At 36.7% G+C, this 24,633-nt stretch overlaps 2 protein-coding genes across 5 annotated transcripts in view; both read right to left on the bottom strand.

Annotated features, from left to right (window-relative positions):
* The window catches only part of nsmce2 (NSE2 (MMS21) homolog, SMC5-SMC6 complex SUMO ligase), a 29,988-nt gene extending 14,297 nt beyond the window's left edge, over positions 1-15,691 (bottom strand). For 3 of the 4 annotated variants that reach the window (XR_007936563.1, XM_051935598.1, XM_051935599.1), the window contains exons 1-3: positions 15,532-15,691; positions 10,879-10,985; positions 8,591-8,732 (exon numbers count right to left, since the gene is read on the bottom strand). Coding sequence is in view for 3 of the 4 variants with exons in the window: in XM_051935598.1 (XP_051791558.1) it covers positions 8,591-8,732; positions 10,879-10,985; positions 15,532-15,676 (394 nt within the window). In the remaining variant the exon portion in view is untranslated. Of the gene's footprint in view, positions 1-8,590; positions 8,733-10,878; positions 10,986-14,947; positions 15,081-15,531 lie in introns of all 4 variants that reach the window. The other variant, XM_028817610.2, reaches the window with a different exon arrangement.
* Positions 15,692-16,529: 838 nt separating this feature from the next.
* Positions 16,530-24,633, bottom strand: part of washc5 (WASH complex subunit 5) — a 42,967-nt gene continuing 34,863 nt past the window's right edge. The window contains exons 25-28 of the mRNA XM_028817612.2: positions 24,359-24,455; positions 22,258-22,411; positions 21,073-21,160; positions 16,530-17,530 (exon numbers count right to left, since the gene is read on the bottom strand). Of these exons, the coding sequence (XP_028673445.1) occupies positions 17,474-17,530; positions 21,073-21,160; positions 22,258-22,411; positions 24,359-24,455 (396 nt within the window). The 3' untranslated portion in view covers positions 16,530-17,473. The remainder of the gene's footprint in view (positions 17,531-21,072; positions 21,161-22,257; positions 22,412-24,358; positions 24,456-24,633) is intronic.

The raw sequence follows: 24,633 nt of genomic DNA, 5'->3' as shown, positions 1-24,633 counted from the left end.
TTAAGATGCCAGCATGTCAGTAGATATCTACTGTCACATGTAATGATAATATGATTGCTGATGCAATAAATATTATAGATCATATAAAACAATGACAGTTCAGCCAGTTAACTTACTATCAAACCAGCAACTACATCCACTAACATCAAGTCTGACAAAGCAAATTTGAACCGTGGGCTGACCAAGGCCACATTTGTCAGTCTCCTTTTGACATCGTGGATGACATGTGCATTAATGTATTGTAAATGCTTACAGTTAACAAAAGCAGCTTCATTTTTACTAGACGTCCTTATGGCAAAATAAGTGCAGTAAGGTACTACAATTACATATGGTAAAACTGGACACAGCTATTAAACTGCTCTTTTATTTTGGCAAAAACATGTTATGTTTTATGTATGTACACCCACACAATGCAAATTTACATCACTGGCCCTCTTAAAAGGACACTAAAGTACTGCCTGTATACCACATTAAACACTTTTAAGGTTTAATATGTTTGTCATGTAAATGAACATTATGACAATAGCTCTGTGATACGACATATTGTGCGCATGAGTTGTTACTTACCTGCATTTTCCTAAATGATCAAGAATGTTGTAATTTCTTCCTATATCTGAAAATGTTGTACATGGACGGGTCAGAGTGGCTGTAAACATACACATGTTTCGTCATCAAGTTTTATTTTATAAATCCTACTTTTGCAAGGAAATCTGAGTACAGTATGTACATTTCTGGCCTCTTTTTGTACATACAAATCTTTTAGAAATCTGACCCTTGGACAGGGCACCAGACTATCATAAGAGTATTTATACAAACATGTAAAGATAGCTCAGTCATCTCAGAACCACAAATATTTAGAAGCTGAAATATAAGGCCCTTTTCATGTCTGAACATTCTGAGACAAACAGCAAAACATGACAAATGTTGGGTACAAAATTAATTTATAAAAGTAAGAACTTTCCAGAATATTCTTGTTGCAGAGTGAAGCAGAGACAAGACACTTGTTCAGAATGACGACATTATTTACTGGACTAACTATTCTAATCAATATTAGAATAAGGTGATAAATAGCAGCTAATGCATGCTGCTGCTGGCTGATTTATCATCAGAACAGGTTTACTGTCTATGGGCTGTTTTATTACACTACGCACACCTTTCAATCTTTTATCCAAATAGCAAAAGAGTAAAGAATTTGGCAATCACTGAGAAACTTGCTCATGATACGGTTTTTCCTAGTGACTCCTATTCTATAATGAGGTTTATCTGTTCCTGTTATGTACCTTAACAGCAGTTTGATTAAAGAAGTTTCACCAACATCAAAAATCAAGCGGAGTTATCCGAGGTGGATGAGCATGGGTGAGTGTGTTCTTTAGAAAGATTAGGCAATCAGTAAAGGCTGTTGCATAAAAGTACCTATTTTCAAGGAGCACGTGCCACTTGCAAAGTAGAAACATCTGTTCAAATAAAGAGTACCGTTTATAAAGCAAAGATATTTAGTAACTTTGTACATGTGGCACAACAATAGCAATGTTATCCACTTCCAAATGGGACTGATTTTTAGAACACTTTCCAACTGCCAAAAAAATGTTTAAATTTCTGCAAATTAGAAAGCCAAAAAAAATTTGTCTTCAACACTCTAATAATGGAGGAACTGGAGTAACAGAAAACAGGTAATTTCACTGATTAACTCAGGACACCTTCTTGGTTTCAGATTTATTTTTGTGAGAAAGATATGAAATAATCTGTCCTCTTAAAAATATCTTCAGAGTTTTCCAGGGTATACCTGCTGAGACCTCTGAGGATGCATTTGTCTCAAGAAAATAATCAATTTGCTTGGATATGAATTCTGTGCAGTTCTCAACAGCTAATGACAGGGCTTCAAGCCACCCGCTACGAGAGGAGTGTGTAGGACACAGTAATTTTAAGCTCCATGATCATAGGTCCATGGTCAGAGATAACAATAGCATCATATGTACAACATTTGATAGTGGGCAAAAAATTATCGTCTATGAGGAAATAATCAATTCTTGAGTAACAATGACGTATGGGTGAGAAAAGGGAGTATGCTCTTAGTTTAGGATTTAAAAACCTCCATGTGTCTAATAAGTTATGATCTGTTACAAACTGTGCGATTACCAAAATAGATCTAAAATATGCCAGGTCTCCAGAAGAGGGACTTTATAGGAAAAGACAAGTTTTGCAATCACAATTTAACCTCTCGACTACTAAAGAAATTGAACAGGTTATCTTTATATCACAACATCATTACTATGAACATGGAGGGAAGGCCAATAAGATCTTAGTCTAACAAATCCACAAGCACAAAGTCCGTAATGCAATAACAGCAATTAACAACACAGACAAAAATAAAATTATGGACAATAAAAATATAACCTACACATTCAGAGTACTACAAGTCCATAAGACATAATGTAACAATTTTCTTGATTCATTATAGGTAGCACAGCTAGATACTCTTAGGGCCTTGGAACTGGATAAACCTTACACTTTCAGAATTAGTAGATGCTATAAACTCACTTCAGAGTGGGGAAAGCAGTTAGCCCTGATGGTTACACAGTGGAATTTTATTAAAAAAAATAAATAAAAAAAAAATAAAATCTCAAATTATTTAGCTCCACTATTATTACCAACATTTTTAGAATCTAAAGTCGACAAAATTTATTGACAGTTATACTTTACTCACATAAATGAGGACAAATGCAAGGAAGAGCTTTGACATCACTTCCTTCACCGAAATATCTGCCCACCCACTACACATAGAAATAAACAGACCAGAATTCAGGGTTCATTAGCTGAACCTGCGACTGAGGTATACATAACGTGCACCAGAAGCACTTTTCTATTAACAAAGATTAAATTCAGGTAACATTAATCTTAACAACATTCTTAACTACCACTATATTCATCTTATGTATCTATCTGCACATACTATACAGTGGTGTGAAAAACTATTTGCCCCCTTTCTGATTTCTTATTCTTTTGCATGTTTGTCACACAAAATGTTTCTGATCATCAAACACATTTAACCATTAGTCAAATATAACACAAGTAAACACAAAATGCAGTTTGTAAATGGTGGTTTTTATTATTTAGGGAGAAAAAAAAATCCAAACCTACATGGCCCAGTGTGAAAAAGTAATTGCCCCCTGAACCTAATAACTGGTTGGGCCACCCTTAGCAGCAATAACTGCAATCAAGCGTTTGCGATAACTTGCAATGAGTCTTTTACAGCGCTCTGGAGGAATTTTGGCCCACTCATCTTTGCAAAATTGTTGCAATTCAGCTTTATTTGAGGGTTTTCTAGCATGAACCGCCTTTTTAAGGTCATGCCATAGCATCTCAATTGGATTCAGGTCAGGACTTTGACTAGGCCACTCCAAAGTCTTCATTTTGTTTTTCTTCAGCCATTCAGAGGTGGATTTGCTGGTGTGTTTTGGGTCATTGTCCTGTTGCAGCACCCAAGATCGCTTCAGCTTGAGTTGACGAACAGATGGCCGGACATTCTCCTTCAGGATTTTTTGGTAGACAGTAGAATTCATGGTTCCATCTATCACAGCAAGCCTTCCAGGTCCTGAAGCAGCAAAACAACCCCAGACCATCACACTACCACCACCATATTTTACTGTTGGTATGATGTTCTTTTTCTGAAATGCTGTGTTCCTTTTACGCCAGATGTAACGGGACATTTGCCTTCCAAAAAGTTCAACTTTTGTCTCATCAGTCCACAAGGTATTTTCCCAAAAGTCTTGGCAATCATTGAGATGTTTCTTAGCAAAATTGAGACGAGCCCTAATGTTCTTTTTGCTTAACAGTGGTTTGCGTCTTGGAAATCTGCCATGCAGGCCGTTTTTGCCCAGTCTCTTTCTTATGGTGGAGTCGTGAACACTGACCTTAATTGAGGCAAGTGAGGCCTGCAGTTCTTTAGACGTTGTCCTGGGGTCTTTTGTGACCTCTCAGATGAGTCGTCTCTGCGCTCTTGGGGTAATTTTGGTCGGCCGGCCACTCCTGGGAAGGTTCATCACTGTTCCATGTTTTTGCCATTTGTGGATAATGGCTCTCACTGTGGTTCGCTGGAGTCCCAAAGCTTTAGAAATGGCTTTATAACCTTTACCAGACTGATAGATCTCAATTACTTCTGTTCTCATTTGTTCCTGAATTTCTTTGGATCTTGGCATGATGTCTAGCATTTGAGGTGCTTTTGGTCTACTTCTCTGTGTCAGGCAGCTCCTGTTCAAGTGATTTCTTGATTGAAACAGGTGTGGCAGTAATCAGGCCTGGGGGTGGCTACGGAAATTGAACTCGGGTGTGATACACCACAGTTAGGTTATTTTTTAACAAGGGGGCAATTACTTTTTCACACAGGGCCATGTAGGTTTGGATTTTTTTTCTCCCTAAATAATAAAAACCATCATTTAAAAACTGCATTTAGTGTTTACTTGTGTTATATTTGACTAATGGTTAAATGTGTTTGATGATCAGAAACATTTTGTGTGACAAACATGCAAAAGAATAAGAAATCAGGAAGGGGGCAAATAGTTTTTCACACCACTGTATATACGTACACACACAGATTAGTAAAGTACACTCAATAAGCTATAATAACAAAGTGAAAACATGTTTTTAGAAAGATTTGCAAATTTTACTAAATATTAGTTTACAGCATTTTTTTACACCTGCCTAAAACTTTTACACAGTACTGGTCTCTAAAAACTGGAAGTAATGTTTTCAACAGAAGCCATGAAAAAAGTCAGCTGAGCAAAGACTAGTGGCTGGGATAATACAGTAAACTGTGCGACATACATCCATACATCACATTGTCTGCTGTCCACAACGGGGCTGGAATGTCCAACAAAGAAATTCAAAAACAAGCAAAAAGTAAGAGGAAAGCAAAGGCTAGAATATCCAATGAAAAAAGGCAAGACGGCGCACAAAGAAGAAGAAATGCAAGGCATATCCGGTGAAAAGAGGTTTGTAAATGCACAACGTGTTTGAAGCAGAAGGACTTACCATTTGTACCATTAAACATGTTTTAATAAAGGAATGTGTAAAAATGTGAAATCCTATTTATAATATTTGTGTTATGTTGAAGAGTCATCCTATATCCCACACACTGTTATTTGTAATACTTTTGCATGTATAATTACCCAAGATGTTAATGGCCTCACTAAAAGCCAAGGTAAACTGTTGAAGTACAGAAATTTGGGTTTAATTACAGTTTGAACAAGTCTTGCTAAAAATCCACAAAATATAATGTACTGGATATCACATCATCATTCATGATATAAAGGTGTCTGCATACTTCCAAGCTATGGCTACAACTGGTTTTGTGAAAATGGCATAATACATTTGTTAAGGTTTAGGATTGTTGTTTTATTTTTTTCTTAATCTAATGATGAATACATTGCAGGCGGCACGGTGGCTCAGTGGTAGCGCTGCTGCTTCGCAGTAAGGAGACATGGGTTCACTTCCCGGGTCCTCCCTGCGTGGAGCTTGCATATACAGAACTGGAAACTGAAATCTGGTTCCAGTAAAAAAAGATCAAAAACAAACAAAACTGTGGATAATTAAATTCAAACTTCATTTTCATCTGCATTACAAACAACAAAACAAAGAAATGTTCACCTGAACTATGACTAACTATATTAAGCCTTCCAATAACAAAAAAATGTGCAATGGACTTTGACCAAGTTATCTTAGTATTTCTTAAATTCTATACTAAATATTGAAATGGCTTATACTTTGAGATCTTGAAGGTTATAAACAAAGCCAATATAGCTTCCATGATTACACAATGCACTGATTCCCCCTTGAGTTTTTTCTTTTTTTGTCATGTTGTAGATTAAAATACACCTTAGAGGTACACCTCATCACTTACCTATTTAAAAATTACTCTATATTGATAATGGGAAATTAAAACTATAAAAATAATTACAATTATCTTTTAATAAAATTTGAATTAATTGTAATTAAAAATCAGAACTGTCTTGAATTTATAATTATTAGCTCCCTATACTAATACAAATTACAATGAGCTTAGGTATGACACATTTAATTCCCAGGTCACTCTAAAATTTGAACAGCATCCACCAGTGCCCACGTCATCTGTTGACATAATTTCAAAAAGAGGTTAGCACATCTGTAATAGGTGGCTATTTGAGACGAGAGATAAACATTATAATGTAAACAAAGTATCTGGGAAGCGATTTAAAAATATTTGCAGAATTACAAGAGAAGTTCATTATCAGGGAATAAATCTAAAAAAAGAATTAACCAGGTTTTATTTGAACTGATTACCCCTCAAAATTGAGCAACACAGCAAAAAAAGGCCCACACAGATAATGCAGACAGATTTAAGATTTTCAAATCTATGATAGGTAAACCCAACAAATGTGCAGTTACATTGGCAGGGCTTCACAGTTTTAGCCTCTATGAGACAATGGCTAGCTAATTTACTAATTCTAAGAAAAGGCCAAGTAAATAATGGTCTAAGTGTATGAAAGAAGCATGATGCAAAATATGAAATAATGCAGTAAAATATCTCATGCTCTGGTTAACTTAGAAATCAGGTCAGTGGTCTGAATTCAAAGCAATAAGCCTGCTGCAAATGGAAAGCAGTTTATCATAATAACACTGCCTAAAATACACGTGAAGAGAGACATAAAAATAATTAAAAATCGCATAGTGAGTTTTTTTTTTATGTTTCTGCAGACATGATTTTTAAGCTATATTCACACATCTAAACAGACCCTCAGCTTGCATGTATACAAACATGGTCAACTTTTAACCTTTATGTAAAATACTTGACAATATATGAAAATCATTTCTTGTCAATATTCTATATAGGAATCCTTACTGCTTGTTGTGCTACTTTTTGTAAACAGTTTTTGAACAAGTTGATAAACATTTGATAAGTTGATACTTGGCTGCTTGCTGATTCTGTCTCTCAATGTTTCAACACTGGACTGCTAATCAAAAATTCCATCCTCTCTCTGGGTGTATTTTACCCCCAAGCTAAGCCATATATATTTATCTGGAGAGCCAAGAACACAGCAACAGCTAAGAAATCTCCATGTACAGTACTGTATTCCTGTGTGTATTTGATGGCCCTGAGATTCTGATGATGATGTCCACCCTTGCCTCCACTGCACCTTATATGTATGAAGTTAAACCAGCTTCAAAAGTCAAGCTAAGTATTAGATTTCTCTAATGCTGGAGTATTTAATTCTTTACTCCCTATTTTGAGGTCAATATGCCCGTTTTTGGGATCGCAATTGGGTATACATAAAAGAACCTATTTTCAAGGGCGTACATGCCAACCTCAAAATACAGTACTGTGTTGGCAGCAACATATTATGGTGGTTCTTCCACAAGACTTGAATACTTGCCTGAATAGAGAGAATAGTGACTTAAGCCCACAGCTTAAGCTAAACATAGCTAAATTCTAGAGGAGAACATGCCTCAGCTTAGAGAAGATCGTAGATGGGAGTGCTAACTCATGTTCCAAAAGAAACAGCTTTTGGAAAATTCAACAATGTAGCAACTTCGGATCAAGGCGGAAAATGTCCTTGAGAAGCACAGCCAAACACATGAATTCCATTAGGAATCTTTAGAATTATTTTATAAGATACTGATTCACCAACTATTCAGACCAAGTTTCATATTTTTTTAGCAAATCTGTAATAATAATCCTCTAAACCCTAATGTGTAAAATTCTTAAAAAGATTTATTCAGGAGCACTCTGTATAAACTGATGCCAAACATTCTCCTGCAAATTACTTACCCAGGGTAAACAGTTAAGTAACATACAACGTATCTTTGTTCATACTACCATGTTATTCAGTAATAAAATGTTCGGGAAGCTGTATAAAACAAGGAGAAAATTACTTCCATTTATTCAATGTTTGTTTTAAAGATAGTCTCAAACCTACTTAACCCTATTGAGGGTAACAGGGGACTAAACTGTACCATGGCAGCAATAGGTGCAAGGCAACCCACCAAGTACACACCGACAGTGGGAAAATTTTGAACCCCAAACATATTTTTGAGATGTGATAGGAAAAACATACTTGGAGAAAAACATGCTGAAACAAAGGAGAGGAAAAAAAACTACAGGCACTAGATCTGGGAGGCAGCAGCAGCACTAGCCATTGTGCCATGGTGCTGTACTTCTCACACAGTAGCTCAACAAAATTTAAATACATTCAAGGTTTGAATAGTTCTGCAGGCACTGCAATACAAATTTGAAACAACTTTAAATGTTAAAAAAAAAAATCAATCTCAATATAAATTTGAAACAAAATATTACCAATAGATACTGAAGATGAAAAATTTTGTCGTCATATTCTACTTGATGAGCTCACATTAATATAACAGCTGGAATCATCAGCACACATTCCATTGAAAATTATGAACATTTCTATCATCTCTACTCTTAACCTTTGTTTAAAATACAAAGATTCAACTCTGTATCCGTTTGTTAGCTTAACTTGCTTATGTCAATACTGACATAACTATACCAAGTAAATTTTAATTGTTCAGCAACAACAGATACTGAAAATAAGCTACTCACCTTGTCTTCTTGCTTCTTTCAGGTTTTCCTTAAATTTGATAAATTTTTCATCTTTTAGCAATAAATCCTTAGAGGCTGCCTGAAGTGCAACATACTTTTCTTGAACTAGTTCAGACATGCTTTCTGGTGGTTCATTTTTTATCTTGAAATCAAAAAACAGTTATAATTAATTGAAAGGAATTACATGGTTCAAGCATCATATACTTAACAGTTGATGGATGACACTTGTTAGGTACTGAAAGTATTGAACTGTCTCCTTATGCAACTTAACATTTCTAAATATAGAAAGGAATCATATATAATAACAGCCTCTAAATGCATTACTAAATACTGTATTATGTTGACAACAGGAAATTGAAGTTTACTATGATTTTTGCACCTTATTGTGAAATATCTTACACAAAGAATGATAAAAGAAATGATGGGCGTCCATTATTCTGTATAGCTCATCCATCCATGCACTTTCCAACCTGCTGAATCCAAACACAAGGTCACGGGGGTCTGCTGGAGCCAATCCCAGCCAACACAGGGCGCAAGGCAGGAACCAATCCCGGGTAGGGTGCCAACCAACCGCAGGACACACACACAAACACACACTGGGGCCAATATAGAATCGCCAATGCACCTAACGTGCATGTCTTTGGACTGTGGGAGGAAACCCACACAGACACAGGGAGAACATGCAAACTCCACGCAGGGAGGACCCGGGAAGTGAACCCAGGTCTCCTAACTGCGAGGCAGCAGCACTACCACTGCACCACCGTGCCCTCTGTATAGCTCTTTAAACTCAATCATCATAATAAGATTTAAAGAGTTTCTTGTAAAATATGTACTGATTATTTTAGGTGGAAAACAGACCTGAAGCCTTCTATCTGTCCATACATTCATTTCTTGAAAGTAAAATTTTTAATTTTGCCTTTTCCAAAAGTCTGTAGAACAGGGCTATCATATACTGGCTGCTGCAGAACAAAGATTTTAGTAGTGAAGCAGTTACATGATCAACTGTGCTACTTTCTTCCTCACTGTCCTGTATGTAACGGCCTAAAATCATCTTATTTTAAAACATCATAATTTCTAGCTAGAATGGATATATGCATTGCAGAACTCTGAGTGAAAAGTCATTAGAATAAGGGCCACATTCACTACAGATTCTTCCTAATCATACTGCAATTAACAATGCACAGCATTAAAAATAAGAACAATAACAGCACTGGGCTAATATGTTTTAAAAGCAAAATGAAACAATTCTGTTGTTGCATTAGATGGATTTGCAAAAATGGATTACCTCTACACAGAGTTGGAGGAGACTAGGCATCAGAGTGCAGGATATGTTAGAAATTATCTTAACTAGCAATTGAAATCAATTCAATTTATTCATTTTATTTTTGTATAGAATTGTTCACCAAGACAAGTTCTCAAGTAAAATGTAATTACAGACTTTACTAAGTATATAATGACTACATAAAAAAAAACAGTAGTTTTAAACTGTTCAACATAAAAGGAGCCCGACACTATTTGTCCATTAATTAATTATTGAACAATGATAGAAGATTCAGTGACAGTCAGGCAGCAGCACTGTACTGTTAAGTTAGAAATAATTTTTTTAAAATCATTTATCGTATCTGTCTTTTACTAACTAATCATTGCAAACTTTCAATAATCGATTCTGTATTTTTTGAATATTTACATTGATCGAAGATGTATGGCAAATGATATAGAATAAAAAAAGCCTATTTTCTCATGTTCCAATAACATAATGCACTACTAAAATAACCAAAACACAGAGTTTAAATACAATGAAGCAGTGACACATCCCTTCATAATAATACACTTTTATTTATTTTAAATGGTAAACCCACAGCTCCACAACACAAGATTTTCAATGTCCCCAGGTTTTAAGGAATAGTCCACCTGACTCCGAGTGCAAAAAACAGAGTACATGTGTCTGTGCTTGATACATAACAATCTAGACTCCCTTTTGTAAGAGACTCAACCTCTCAAGTCACTTTTTGGCAGACATGTGGGCCAAATCTTTACAGCCTAATTGTGGAAAATGCAAAAGTAATAAAACATGACAAGGGCTACCAAAACATTCAACAACTATCTCACTCTGCAACTACAAGATAGAGAGTAAGACAACTGATTTACTCTATACAAGAAAAAATCCATTTTACAAGACACAGACAAAAATACAGGATTTCAATGTATAAAGGAAATAGTAATAGTTACAGATGAATGGCGGCCATATAAACTTCATCGGACCCCCCCCCCCCTCCTTTTTTTTTTACCTGGGCTGTAGCTTGTTGCACTGCTTTTGTAAAGTTAGTAAGATCTTGACTTGCAGCAACAGATTTTAAAACCATCTGCTCCAATTTGTTCACATCTTCTACACTTCCTGAATGACACAAAAACATAAAAATAAAACTTTATTACCCAGTGTGGTGAAGGTGGAAATTAACTTTACCGACTGAAAAATGTTCATAAATATTTATATAAATTTACATCAGTGCCAAAATCTGCATCATGATCAAGATGTAGAACTCCATTTAAAAAGAAATTCAGGAGCTTTTGACACTAACTTACTGAAAATGCATTGTTTTAATTTAAAAAGGAAAGTTAAACCCTTTTCACGATGCATTTAGCGACTAGATTTTTTAAATAACAATGATATAAATTCTTAATTTCCAAGGAGATGTTCTTTTGTAGTGTGCAGAATGAATTTTAGAAAAGGAATTGCTCAACACCCTGGGACAGAAGTGCCAGAGAAAAACATGGGCAAAAGAGCAAGTTGTTTATGCCCAAGAAGGATCCACACTGGTAATAATGTGAATCAGGCTCCATAGGAGGGTGTTTTTTCTTCAGTGAGAATAAGCTTCCACTAAAGGAAGCTTTTCTCAAGTTCTCTAGAAATAACTATGGTGGGGCACTAGAGTGCAAGCATCTAAACGGCAGCACTGGAAGAACCCTGTGTCCACTTGATGTATCAGAGGCTAGGTTTTTACATATGACCAGAACTATACCAGGGTCACTCCTGACCAAAAAAGTAAATCTGGGGACTGTCCCACAAGTAAATTACAGGAAGGAGTATAGAGCCACCCTATGATCAGAGGGTCTTGGTGGTTAGACCCTGGCAACAGCTCACTAGCAAGGAGGTAACAAAGACCACAAGCCTTGCTACAGGAAGATAAAAGGGATTAAGAAGGAGAGAATGGAGACTTTTGGGTGCTTGTGCATTATATAGATTAATTCATAAACTAATGTGTTCTGCCAAATAAAACATTCATAATCTTCATTCTGTGTGTTTTATAAACCCTTTGCTTTAATAAACAGCTTAATGTTTGGTATTTTGTTCCATGTGAGGCACACAGGAGTATCTGTTGCCAAAAATATATATAATCTATGTGTTTTAAATAAACATAATAATTATACTAATACAGGCTTCACTTGTTTAAGTTTTGTTTGTTTTTGTGGGTTGGCTTATCCACATTAAAAATCCAACCAGCCGGTTAGCAAATGAATATTCCGGTTCTATTCCTAGCACTTCACTCCATGCTACGACTTCTCTATTTCCTTGCCAGTGGAGTGCTGCCCTCCAGGCTGAGTACATCAATTTCTCTGTGTGCAGAGATTAATACTCAATACTAGCTGTCTCCCACGGCTGCGCCCACATAGTACTGAAACAGGACAAACTTTAAAAATCAATAAACATTGGCACTCTATCTGATCGTGTTCAGTTCTGATGGGAGAGCATCCCCCACATGGGGAGAAAAGCACATGGCCGTGATATCTCTGGCATTCAGCAGCTACCCTCTAAAACACAAGTAGTTGTGATCCCTCTCTCAAAGATGTCAAACGTTACTCTTTAACAGTCTGTAGATAATAATGTCTGCTGAAAAAACAGGTATTGCTAGCTAAGAGGAGGCAAGGTACTCTCCAACACGTGGCAAGAGGTAGAGCAACTCAAACAGAGGCTGGCAGGTGAGTGAGAAGGGCCCTGTCCGGTTCCCTACTCCTGAGGTCCTGCCTCGCCCTCTACTCGGCCCACAGTGTCTCTCTCGGATTTGCGCAAAAAAAATCAGTACCGCAAGTGAACCGGAATGTTTCAGCAGAAAATAGAAAAAAAAACCCGATCTTAATCCATTAAGTAGTTCTAGACATATAAACAGACAGACTAGGGCACTTTGCTCACCAACCTCCCAGGTCTGCGCAACGCGCCAGCCACTTTGCGTCTCTGATGCTCGAGTATGTGGATTTCACTTTCACCAAACAATAGATCTTTTCATTCTCACGGATAGGCCTCTTCATTGGGAATAAACACTACTTCTCCCTGATGGCAACACGTATTAAGACGATCTACAAGTCTCCAACTTAAAGTTTAAATCTGAACAATATATTCAATCTCTTTTCGCTGTTCTGTTATTTCACTGAGTAATAATTTGTTTGTTTGTGCTAATGCAATTTTTGCTATCATTTTTTTTTTTGAGACTTTCGAATTTTAGATCTTTCATTATCTCTAACCTGCTCTGCATGTGTATCACGGCAATGTTTTTTAATTGTTTTACAATGTTCTACTTTGTCATCTACTCTTTGTCTTTTATTTCCGGCCCCAGGCGCAGTTAAATCTCTTGGCACAAAGTCTCGTCTCGCAAGACATGAAAGTACCTCTCTGGGGAAAAAAAAAAAAAAAAGTCACGTTTCGTCCCAGGATTTCTTTCTTTCTAATAGACAGACAGACATAGCAGCCTTGAAGCACTCCTGCCAGATTGGTTTGAAAGACAGTCCTAACCTGTAGTGTGCCAGAGTATTGGACTTTACTATATGTTTGCGAACTGCTTCAAGTTACTTCTTCACTTTAACAAAACATAATGAAGGACACACTAAGATGTGAACCGAGCATTTGGAACTGCAATCTTTACATCTTTACAGTGCACCATATCTGTGGAATAACACCAACACATCCACAAAAAAGAAGATACAATTTTTAATGTTTCATACAGAAGCTTATTCCTGCCACTCAAAAAAAAATAAAAATGAATTGCATTATTTTGTGAAAGAATTGTGTTATTATGCAAAAGCATTTCATTACTCTGCAATAAATATTGCATTATTTTGCAAACTTATTGCATTATTACAGAAAAGATCTTGCCTGGTATGAGCAGTATCAACATGCATGCACACGTTCTGGCCGTCTTACGACTGCTAGTGCAGGATAGATTAAGAACTTGCATAGTGCAATCAAGTGACAAAAAGTGAACAAAAAAATAATAGGTATACATTAATCCTATATGTGTTGAAGGGTAAATTTAATCTACATTGTCTAGGGTCACCAGGAAACCCGTGATCATCACAGCTGTACTGAGTGTAAGGCAAGAACCAACCTGCTGCTGCCAGCATGGTGGGAGAGGTGAAGAAAGCACGTACCTTGCAATCAAGGGACTATAACTGAACAAAAAAGTTACAGGCATTCAAAATACTTTTGAAAAATAATGCAGTACTTTTGTGAAATAACCCAATATTTTAGTTTGAGTGCAGTACCAATGATACACTGTGATAAAAAAAAACTTTTAATACTCTGCTGTATCAATTTTTATCCCCATATGATAAACATTAATTATATCACCAACAAAGTTGAATGATTCAGCACAGCATTTGCACGTACCCAAATCAATGACACTATCTCAAGATTTAAATCTTCAGTACTTTCTTTCTCCGTACTTTCAACTTGTAGCATGTTTGTCTGACATGTTTGTACCCCTTTCTTCCAGAGATCTACCTGCTCATCTCTTTCTTTTTAAGCAAATTACAATCAGTTTTATCTTTGTTGATGGTTGTTGTGTTCTGTAAACAGGAAATTGTAAAAATCTGTTCACATCTGCAACACGTTTAGTGAGGTTTTCAGTGGCTGGTAGCAAAGATGGGCTTCTGCCTAGCTGTATTCATTTATCCTATTAACTTCTATTGTTTTCTTTGAATGACCTGCTAACTACCAAATAATCAAGTTTACATTAGGCTTCTCACTTTTTATAAAACTGTCAACTACTGATTTTCCTATCCCCAGTTTTAATGTTATGGTTCTGAATGAACTTAAGCATATCGTTGCAGAAACCAGCAAATATAAAGAAGTACTAAAATTCAATGCTTACCTTGAATACCTCACTCGATCTGTCAGAGTTCTGATCTTTCTTGAAGCCGATAATATAGTTCAGGAGTCAGGATTAATCTCCGCAGCATTAGACAGGTTGCCGGAGCCAATTCTGGACAGCGTGTCAGTCCACTGCAAATCTCACTGGACATTACACTATTAAAATCCTCCCCTTCATATCAACATTGTTCGCTAAGTCTGTAATGTCTACTCACCTCCTGCTTCCGTTAACTCGAGGGCCAGATTGGTTGCAATGTCAATCCCTGTGTTTAGGTAGGCCTGACACGTTTCCAAAGATGATAATGAAGAACACACTGTACGACTAAAGCCAAGCATTGTAGAAAAATACTGCAAAAGAATTTTACATTTACATTAATGATTAAAAGTAAATGATTATTCTTACTAAACAGAGCAGCATCCTCAACCATCCAGAAATACCAATCATTTCATTTCGACACACTTGCAAATTTATGCAAACAAAAGGTACCCATGTTCTTAAAATGAAACTTGTTTTATTGTGAAAATAGCATATGACCATAAAACAAATGAAAACGAATCGGCCAAATTCAATTTTACCTACTTTACGTTCAGCTCTTAAATGCCGAAAGTACCAGTTTAACATGCACCACAATAACTATCTCTATAAAATTGACAGGCGAGTACTTGCAATGTTTTGGTTTTTATAACGCTGAGAAGATGCACTCCATTAACAACGACTTAGGATACAAGTATAAACATTTACGGTCATTCACTGTTGAAACTTTGAGGAACTTTCCGAAAAACGTTTCCAAATACTCACTCTTAAAAGTTAATTCATTTGCGCTTATTGTTTTTGGTTTTTCTCCAGCTACTCTCCGTTCACACCGTTCAACTTCCGCGGCTGGAGTCTGTTGCGCGCGCGTGGTTCTTATTGTATTCTGGTAACTGTAGTTTTTAGCGTACATCGTGCAATAAACACAGTATTCGATAAAAAAAAAAAAAAAAAGAACTCTATTTCCCAGAATCCTCCGACCACTTCCCAGATAATACCGCCCTCCGGCGACTGCATCAATCGGTAGTAACTTTGCAGTGACGCTGGTGCCGTTGTTCGGGACTACATGTAAATATTCGTTTTGAATAATGCTGTTAAAATACAATACAATTTGTATACAGAATCATTTTGATGTTTTGCAAAAATTTATTTTGCAAATAATACAATCATTCAATTCAGTTTATTTTTGTATAGCGTTCTTCACAGTGGATTGAGAAAGTTTTCAATGCCTTCACTTTCTGCACTTTTGTGGTGCAGGTTGAAATTTAAATGGAAAAATTTGCCATTTTTTACCACCAATCTACTCGATAACCCCTAATGACAAAGTGAAAACAAGTACTCAAAATGGTCTGCACGTTTATTAAATTTATTTAAAAAAAACCCTGAAACCTCTTAATAGAACTATTCAGACGCTTAATTCAGTACTTTGTAGAAGCCCCTTTCACAGCAATCCCAGCTTCGAATTGTCTTGGGTAAGTCTCTATAAGCTTTGCACACCTGGATTTATTGTGCAATAAATAAAAAATTCGATTAAAAAAACATACATTTTCCAGAATCTGTCTTACCAACCCACTTCCCAGATAACACCGCTCTCCGGTGACTTCACCAATAGGCACAGACGTTTGCAGACGTTATTTATTATTATCCCAATATTTTATTATTTATCCCATTTCTATAGCACCTCTAAAAGCATTTCAACCACTTGGAACTTTTTACTGCATCCTTTTGTTTTTGCTTTGTAAGTCAGACCGCCATAAAGACTCACCACAAGTTGGCCCTTCCACGTTCAGGTCAATTGAAACCCCAGACAGGTGATCTCCACGGAACTAATTCTGTAACCACTTGGCTACACCAGTGAGGATTAGGTGCATCATATTACAGGAGGTGAATAACTATGTGGTTAATTATTTTGTGCAGTTTAGACCTCTTTAGGACTTTAGAATTGTGAAATTCACAAAACTTAAACCTTCTAATATTTTTATGAGTAGGTGATCCTTTTCAGCATTTTTGTCCAATAAATTACGTTTAACTACTTTTCTCCACCGTGACTGCCTGAGAAGGAAAAAGCAATCCATTAGCTGCCTGCACGCGTCACTGTGCATGTTTTCCTTATGTGCTTTAGTCAGGCCACCCAAGAAAAGACAAGCGTGTGTCTGCTGGTACTGGAATTGGACTCGTATTCTCAACATTGCTAAACTGGTCCTAGTGCATGCTTGTATCTGAGTGTGTTGTCCTGCCTTGTGCCTGAAAATTGCTGAGATAGGCTCCAGCTTCCCTGCAACCCTGCTCAGGGTAAGTGGGCTTCAAAACTGATGGATGAACAAAGCAGGTTTATCATATACAAGGATCTGCTAAAGACTGGAATGATGAATGGCCTTGATTATGACATTGAAAACATACTGTACAGTAAAAGAGTTATAAAGTAATACTTTGGTGAATAAAGTTAATTTAATATTAAACAGTACAGGACACTTTAGTAAAAAAATTATTTATATTGTTAACTAACTTTGCTTACATTATGTTAAGGAAAATTTACATGTTACAATAATACAAAGTTAGAATGTCAATTCAAATGAATACATTAGAAATGTGAACTCAGATTCCTACATTACACAAGTGCTTGAAAACATACAGAAAATCAGTCCAAATTCATTACAAATAATGAATTCATACTGCTCTCTTAATGCATTACTTCTCTTTTGAATTGGACTCAGAGTATTGTTCGGAATTCATCAATGATGAAAGTTGGCACATGAGCTTCAACAACCTGGAAAAAAAAAGACAAAATAAATTCTGTAACATGCTGCTAGTTACGCTTCTTTGAGTTTTGCATACAAACTATAAATTTAAACATTTGATCAAGAAAAAATGCTTCACTGTACTGTTTTGCACATACAATATGTTATCTTGAAAAATGTTACCTGCTCCTTGGCCAATTCTCTAATTCAGGGGTGTCAAACTCAAGACCTGTGGGACAAATCCAGCCATTGAACCTTTTTAAAGCATCCTGTTTCATCAATATTTAAAATATGTTACATATGGCCTGCAACAACAGCTTTCTCAAAGCTCCCTTTAACAGAAGGTTCAAATATAGGTTTTAACTGTATATAATGATAGATAGAATTTTATTTGTCCCAAGGGAGGAAATTAGGCTTTTTACAAAAGTTAAATAAAGAAATACACACACACACATACATATATAAAATCCAACGTCATGTCTATCTCTCTGCCCACTTTTCACGAGAGAAGTACTTAACGGATTTAGATTGGGTTTTTTTGTTTTTTGTATAATTTGCTTGAACATTCCAGTTAATTTTGAGACTTCTCTCATCTTTATCATAGTTCGCTAGCAGGAGCGATTTATTTGCGATACTCCGAGACAGGCTGCGGGCTGAGGGGAGGGGGACGTGTCATGTCAGGAGTAGGGAGCTGGGCAGGGACCTCCTCACTCACGCACTAGTCTCCGTTCGAGTCGGCCTACCTATCGCCACATTTTGGAGTGTTTGTTTATTGATTTTTAAAGTTTGTCCTGTTTCACTACTACGTGGGCGGAGCTGCAGGGGACAGCTAGTATATGTACATATATATTATACACACACACACACAAAGGTCTGAACTCACAACAGAATGACTAAAAGGAAGAAAATTAAAAAAAAGCTTCCCAGTTCCGGTTCCAGTTCCAGCCCCAGTCAGGCGCTACACAGGCATATTGCTGTTGGTATAAAGGTGCTCCCATAGCATTTTCTGACACACCTTTGCTGACTGATCCATTGGCTAAAAGTCCTCAGTGTTGGAGTGTCATGGAGAGGATGTGCAACATATTTTATAATAGCACTCAGTTTTGTTATCATTCTCTCCTTCTTTGTTTCCTCCTGGGGGTCCAGAATGTGTCCTACAACTGAGCCTTCCTTTTTAATTAGCTTGTTGATTTGGTGGGTCTCACTTAAGTGATGTTACTGGCCCAGCACACCACAGTGTTGAAAAAAATGCACCGGCCATTACAGAATTATAGAAGTTGTGAAGGACATCACTACACACATTAAAATAAATGCAGCCTTCTAAGAAATAAAGAGCCTGCTGTGCCCTTTAATTATTTACACCTGGCACTCACAGTTACAGTGCATCCAGAAAGGATTCACAGCGCTTCACTTTTTCCACATTTTGTTATGTTACAGCCTTATTCCAAAATGGATTAAATTCATTTTTTTCCTCAGAATTCTACACACAACACCACATAATGACAACATGAAAAAAGTTTACTTGAGGTTTTAGCAAATTTATTAAAAATAAAAAAACTGAGAAATCCCATGTCCATAAGTATTCACAGCCTTTGCTCAATGCTTTGTCGATGCCCCTTTGGCAGAAATTACAGCCTCAAGTCTTGTTGAATATGATGCCACAAGCTTGGCACAGCTATCTTTGGCCAGTTTCGCCTGTTCCTCTTTGCAGCACCTCTCAAGCTCCATCAGGTTGGATGGGAAGCGTCGGTGCACAGCCATTTTAAGATCTCTCCAGAGATGTTCAATCAGATTCAAGTCTGGGCTCTGGCTGGGCCACTCAAGGACATTCACAGAGTTGTCCTGAAGCCACTCCTTTGATATCTTGGCTGTGTGCTTAGGGTCGTTGTCCTGCTGAAAGATGAACTGTCGCCCCAGTCTGAGGTCAAGAGCGCTCTGGGGCAGGTTTTCATCCAGGATGTCTCTGTACATTGCTGCAGTCATCTTTCTCTTTATCCTGACTAGTCTCCCAGTCCCTGCCGCTGAAAAACATCCCCACAGCATGATGCTGCCACCACCATGCTTCACTGTAGGGATGGTATTGGCCTGGTGATGAGCGGTGCCTGGTTTCCTCCAAACGTGACGCCTGGCATTCACACCAAAGAGTTCAATCTTTGTCTCATCAGACCAGAGAATTTTCTTTCTCATGGTCTGAGAGTCCTTCAGGTGCCTTTTGGCAAACTCCAGGCGGGCTGCCATGTGCCTTTTACTAAGGAGTGGCTTCCGTCTGGCCACTCTACCATACAGGCCTAATTGGTGGATTGCTGCAGAGATGGTTGTCCTTCTGGAAGGTTCTTCTCTCTCCACAGAGGACCTCTGGAGCTCTGACAGAGTGACCATCGGGTTCTTGGTCACTTCCCTGACTAAGGCCCTTCTACCCCGATCGCTCAGTTTAGATGGCCGGCCAGCTCTAGGAAGTGTCCTGGTGGTTTCGAACTTCTTCCACTTATGGATGATGGAGGCCACTGTCCTCATTGGGACCTTCAAAGCAGCAGACATTTTTCTGTAACCTTCCTCAGATTTGTGCCTCGAGACAATTCCTTTGACTTCATGCTTGGTTTGTGCTCTGACATGAACTGTCAACTGTGGGACCTTCTATAGACAGGTGTGTGCCTTTCCAAATCCTGTCCAGTCAACTGAATTTACCACAGGTGGACTCCAATTAAGCTGCAGAAACATCTCAAGGATGATCAGGGGAAACAGGATGCACCTGAGCTCAATTTTGAGCTTCATGGCAAAGGCTGTGAATACTTATGTACATGTGCTTTCTCAATTTTTTTATTTTTAATAAATTTGCAAAAACCTCAAGTAAACATTTTTCACGTTGTCATTATGGGGTGTTATGTTTTTTCCTCAGAATTCTACACACAACAAAATGTGGAAAAAGTGATGCTCTGTGAATACTTTCCGGATGCACTGTATATGCCAGTAAGGCACACTGCTTTATTGAGTGACCATTATGTTCTTGTCAGGGCCTTTCTTGCCAGATTAGTCAGCTTTGCTGGATGGCCAACTCTAGGACGACTCCTGGTGGTTCCAAACTTCTTTCATTCCATAATTCTTGAGACTACTGTGCATCTGGGAATACTCAAAGCTTTAGAAAAGTGTTTATCCCAATGTCCTTATCTATGCATCAAAACAATTTGATTGTGGAGGTCCACAGAGAGTTCTTTAGACTTCATGGTTTGTATTTTTATATGAGGGATGTACATGATTGGATTTCAGTTTTTGATTTTGAAGAAATATGAAAGCCTTTCTGAAAAAAATGTTTTCACTTTGTTATTATGGGTTATTGATTGTAAAATCATGGGCAAAAATAGAAAATCTATTGATTTCAAATTAAATCTACAACACAATAAAAAGCGCATATAATGAAAGGATCTGAAAACTTTCTGAATCCACTATATAGTGTTATTTATAGTCCTCAACAAAACTGAGTTTGACACCCCTGCTACTGTAAATCCTCAGTGGGATAACCAAAAGCAAAATTTGTGCAATGATTATTAACATCAGCCATCTACAGACATCTTACCTTTCTTGGAAGTTTTGTATAGTGCACATAATCTTCCATGAACATTAAGGCTCCAATGACATCTGATGGCATTTCTGGAATCTTCTGACTAAAGAATTACATATGTGTAACAAATATAGTGTTAGTTATCACATCACTTAAATTCCCATGATGGGACATCTGGTTTTTAAGAAGACTTCATCACTTAAACATGAATGTTAATATGAACATTTTTAATCAAGACTTAGCTCCTAAATTTTATATTCAGGGAATATAAATTGACAACACTGTTTTAAAGACAGACAAGAGTCATTAAATTACAATAAATACACTTTCACTATGGTCACAATATTGTGTAATTCTTTATAGTAACATAACAGAAAATTCTACAAACCAGTATAATCCAGTTCATAGTCACAGTGAGCCTATCCCAGCAACACTAAGCACAAGACATAAACCATCCAGGGACTAGACAGGGCTACAGTCCATCACATGGCCCATTTACACACAATTGTATTTACCTACACTGGGACCGGTTCAGAATAGTCAATTAACCTAACACACATACCTTAAGAATTAAGGGGGAAACCAGAGTATTGAGAAAAAAAGAAGGCATGGAGACATGGGGAGAACATGCAGTCTCTGTTCAGACAGCAACTGGGCTGGGATTTAAAACCACGATGTTGAATCTTTGATGCAGCACAGCTAGCAATGCACCACTACGCCACCCTTGTAAACAAAAATACTAAGTAAAAATCCACCATAATAAAAGGGTAAATGCCTGTGTGTCTGTCTGGTTGCAATGTCTCGGTCATTCCAGCAGACAGCACATCAGATTGGTAGTAATAAAATACATTGCATTTGTCATTCCAGCAGATGACACATCACAAACATTCACACTTCTTTTATGAATCCCACCAAATGGCATATAAAAGAGACCTGTGCAAAATATAATACATCACAAACATGAAGTAATTGAATGTATTACCACAAATATTTGTAATGCACCATCTGTTAAAATGCATTTAATTTGTCATTCCATTACTACATGCACTACAAAATACATTCCAATAGATAGTGCACTGCAAATGATAACTGTGAGGTCCACGTTGATTACTTACATTTCAACCCATTGTAGATGGCTGGCACAGCAAGTGTAAAATATAAACACATTCAAAATATCAATAACCATAAAGAAAGAATTACCTCGTGGTTTGCTCCATGAGAGAACGAATAAACTGACCAATTAAGGCCAAAAACTGCTCAGCGTATCTAGAATGAAACTGCTTCAGTAATGTGAGGAGACCAAGTATAAGAGGAGGCCAGTCTACTGGGTCTGTAGGTTTTCTACAAGTCATTCCTAACAGGGGAAAAAAAATGGTTTTTGATTAGTCAATATAATAAACTACAGTGCTATGAAAAAGTATTCCTGATTTGTTATTTTTGTGCATGTTTATCACACTTAAATGTTTCAGATCATCAAACAAATTTAAATATTAGACCAAGATAACCCAAGTAAATACAAAATGCAGTTTTTAAGCGATGATTTTATTTAATAAGGCCTACATGGCCCTATGTGAAAAAGTAATTGCCCCCTAAACCTAATAACTGGTTGTGCCACCCTTAGCAGCGACAACTGCAATCAAACGTTTGCGATAACTGGCAATGAGTCTTTCACATCACTTTACTTCATGCATTGGTGTGAAAATAACACTTTTTTGTATTGAATTTGTGTGGCATCTTAAAATAGGAATATTTAGATCTGATGAAGCTTTTGAATGAATAAAATATGTAGACAAGAGTGTAGAGCTCATAACAGAAATGATATTAGATTTATTGTGCTTTTGACAGGAGTTTGACATGACTAGGAATGGGCTAAGTGCTTTTAGCGTGCACATTAAGAACACAGTTTCTGAGATGATGGGAGTTGTGCAAATGCAAAAGCAAATGCTTGTATAGTGGCATGACTATAGATCATACTGGCTTTGTGCTTAGATAAAATAACTATTGTGTGCTTGTAAGACAACCAAAGTGATTGGGAACTTTTAAATTTAGCATGACTATAACCTTTGTTATATTTAGTTATATGGAGCCTCGGGACTAGAAACTGTGTAACTAACTAATGGCCTTTTTTAAGACCCACTCCTCTGCCCTCCAGCTGAGAACTGCAGTACTTGTCTGTAACAACACTGATACAGGACTACTTTCACGCAAAAATTGAGAACACTTTCTGTTAAGTTTATTTAAAAGCTATGTAAGGCAATTTAAAGAATGTCAACATTGACAAGAGTGCTGTGGCTCACCTATTTATCAATCAATCAATCTGTCTAATAGTCTCTTTCTCCTTTACTGATTCCAATTCTACTGTAATGTTTATCTCTTTTATTGTCAATTACCTTCTACATAAATTGAGCTATTTCCATTGTTTAGTTCCCTGTGGTTTTAATATTTTTGAATGTTTCTATATTGCTCTTTCTGGCCTAGCTGCTTTAAACTACAATCATGTGCACTTTTGTAAAAGCCCTTAGGGTGGTCTGTTCTGTGATAAAATAAACATTAACTGGCTGGACAGCAATTGATCTGCCCATATTTTTTCCAACAGATGTAGGAATAGTTTAATGTACAAAAATTGAACAAATAAAATGTATTTTTCAAAAACAGGAAATAATGTAGTTAGTGGTATTTTTGTCACATTGTGACTCCTGCTGGAACTAAAAATGGGAGAAAGAATAGTGTGCAATTAAGAAAAAAGAATCAACAGCCAAACACAAAGTGTCCATTGTGAAGTATGCTGCAAATCTACAGCTGTGAAACTTTGTACTGATGGATAATTTTTAAGAAAAGGCTATAATCGTTACTGTTCACCACATTCATTTTTAGTCCTAGCTGAAGTTTAGTTAATAAAAACTAAAAAGAATTAAATATGGATCCTGCTTTTCTGGTAACAATTTAAAAAGTTAAAAATACAGCCAATGCACATTACCTTGAAGCTTTTCAAAGAAGAATTCTACACGTTACTATATAATTACTAGCATGCAGTAAACGGTTGGAAATGGAGACAATGCTACCCTGAGAGGTCCTAACTGAAAATAAACTATAAAATATCCATCTATCCATTTTTTGAACTTGCTAATTCTAGTTCACTGACACAGAGAAGCACAGTCTACCCGAACATCACTGGCATATGGTCGGGGCCAATTCTGGAATGGGAAACGTTCCATAAAATATCTTTCATAATTTTAATTTTGTATTGACATGTTTTAGTGTATCACACATTGTTAATACAATAAGAAAATAAATACATTACCTTGGTTCTTGCTATATTGCATTTTTGGGAGCTGACTTATCAGAAAGAGAAAATTCACCAAAGGGAAAAATTGAAGTCGCTTTGTTGTTACATAAATCTGAAAGAAAAAAAAAAAAAAAAACAACAGCAGCAGAAATAACAATAATTATACAGAGTTGTTTTATTCTTTAGTGTTTAAAATTCTTGAAAACTCCTGGGACCTGTGGTTTTCTCTTTTAATTTAACTTTTAATTTGTGAATTACCAAAGTAACCACAGGAATGGAAAGTTCTCAGT

Source organism: Erpetoichthys calabaricus, chromosome 13 (assembly GCF_900747795.2).
Source record: "Erpetoichthys calabaricus chromosome 13, fErpCal1.3, whole genome shotgun sequence".
NCBI lineage: Eukaryota > Metazoa > Chordata > Cladistia > Polypteriformes > Polypteridae > Erpetoichthys > Erpetoichthys calabaricus.
The sequence above is the reverse complement of the archived record's forward strand: the minus strand, read 5'-3'. Positions and strand labels throughout refer to the sequence as shown.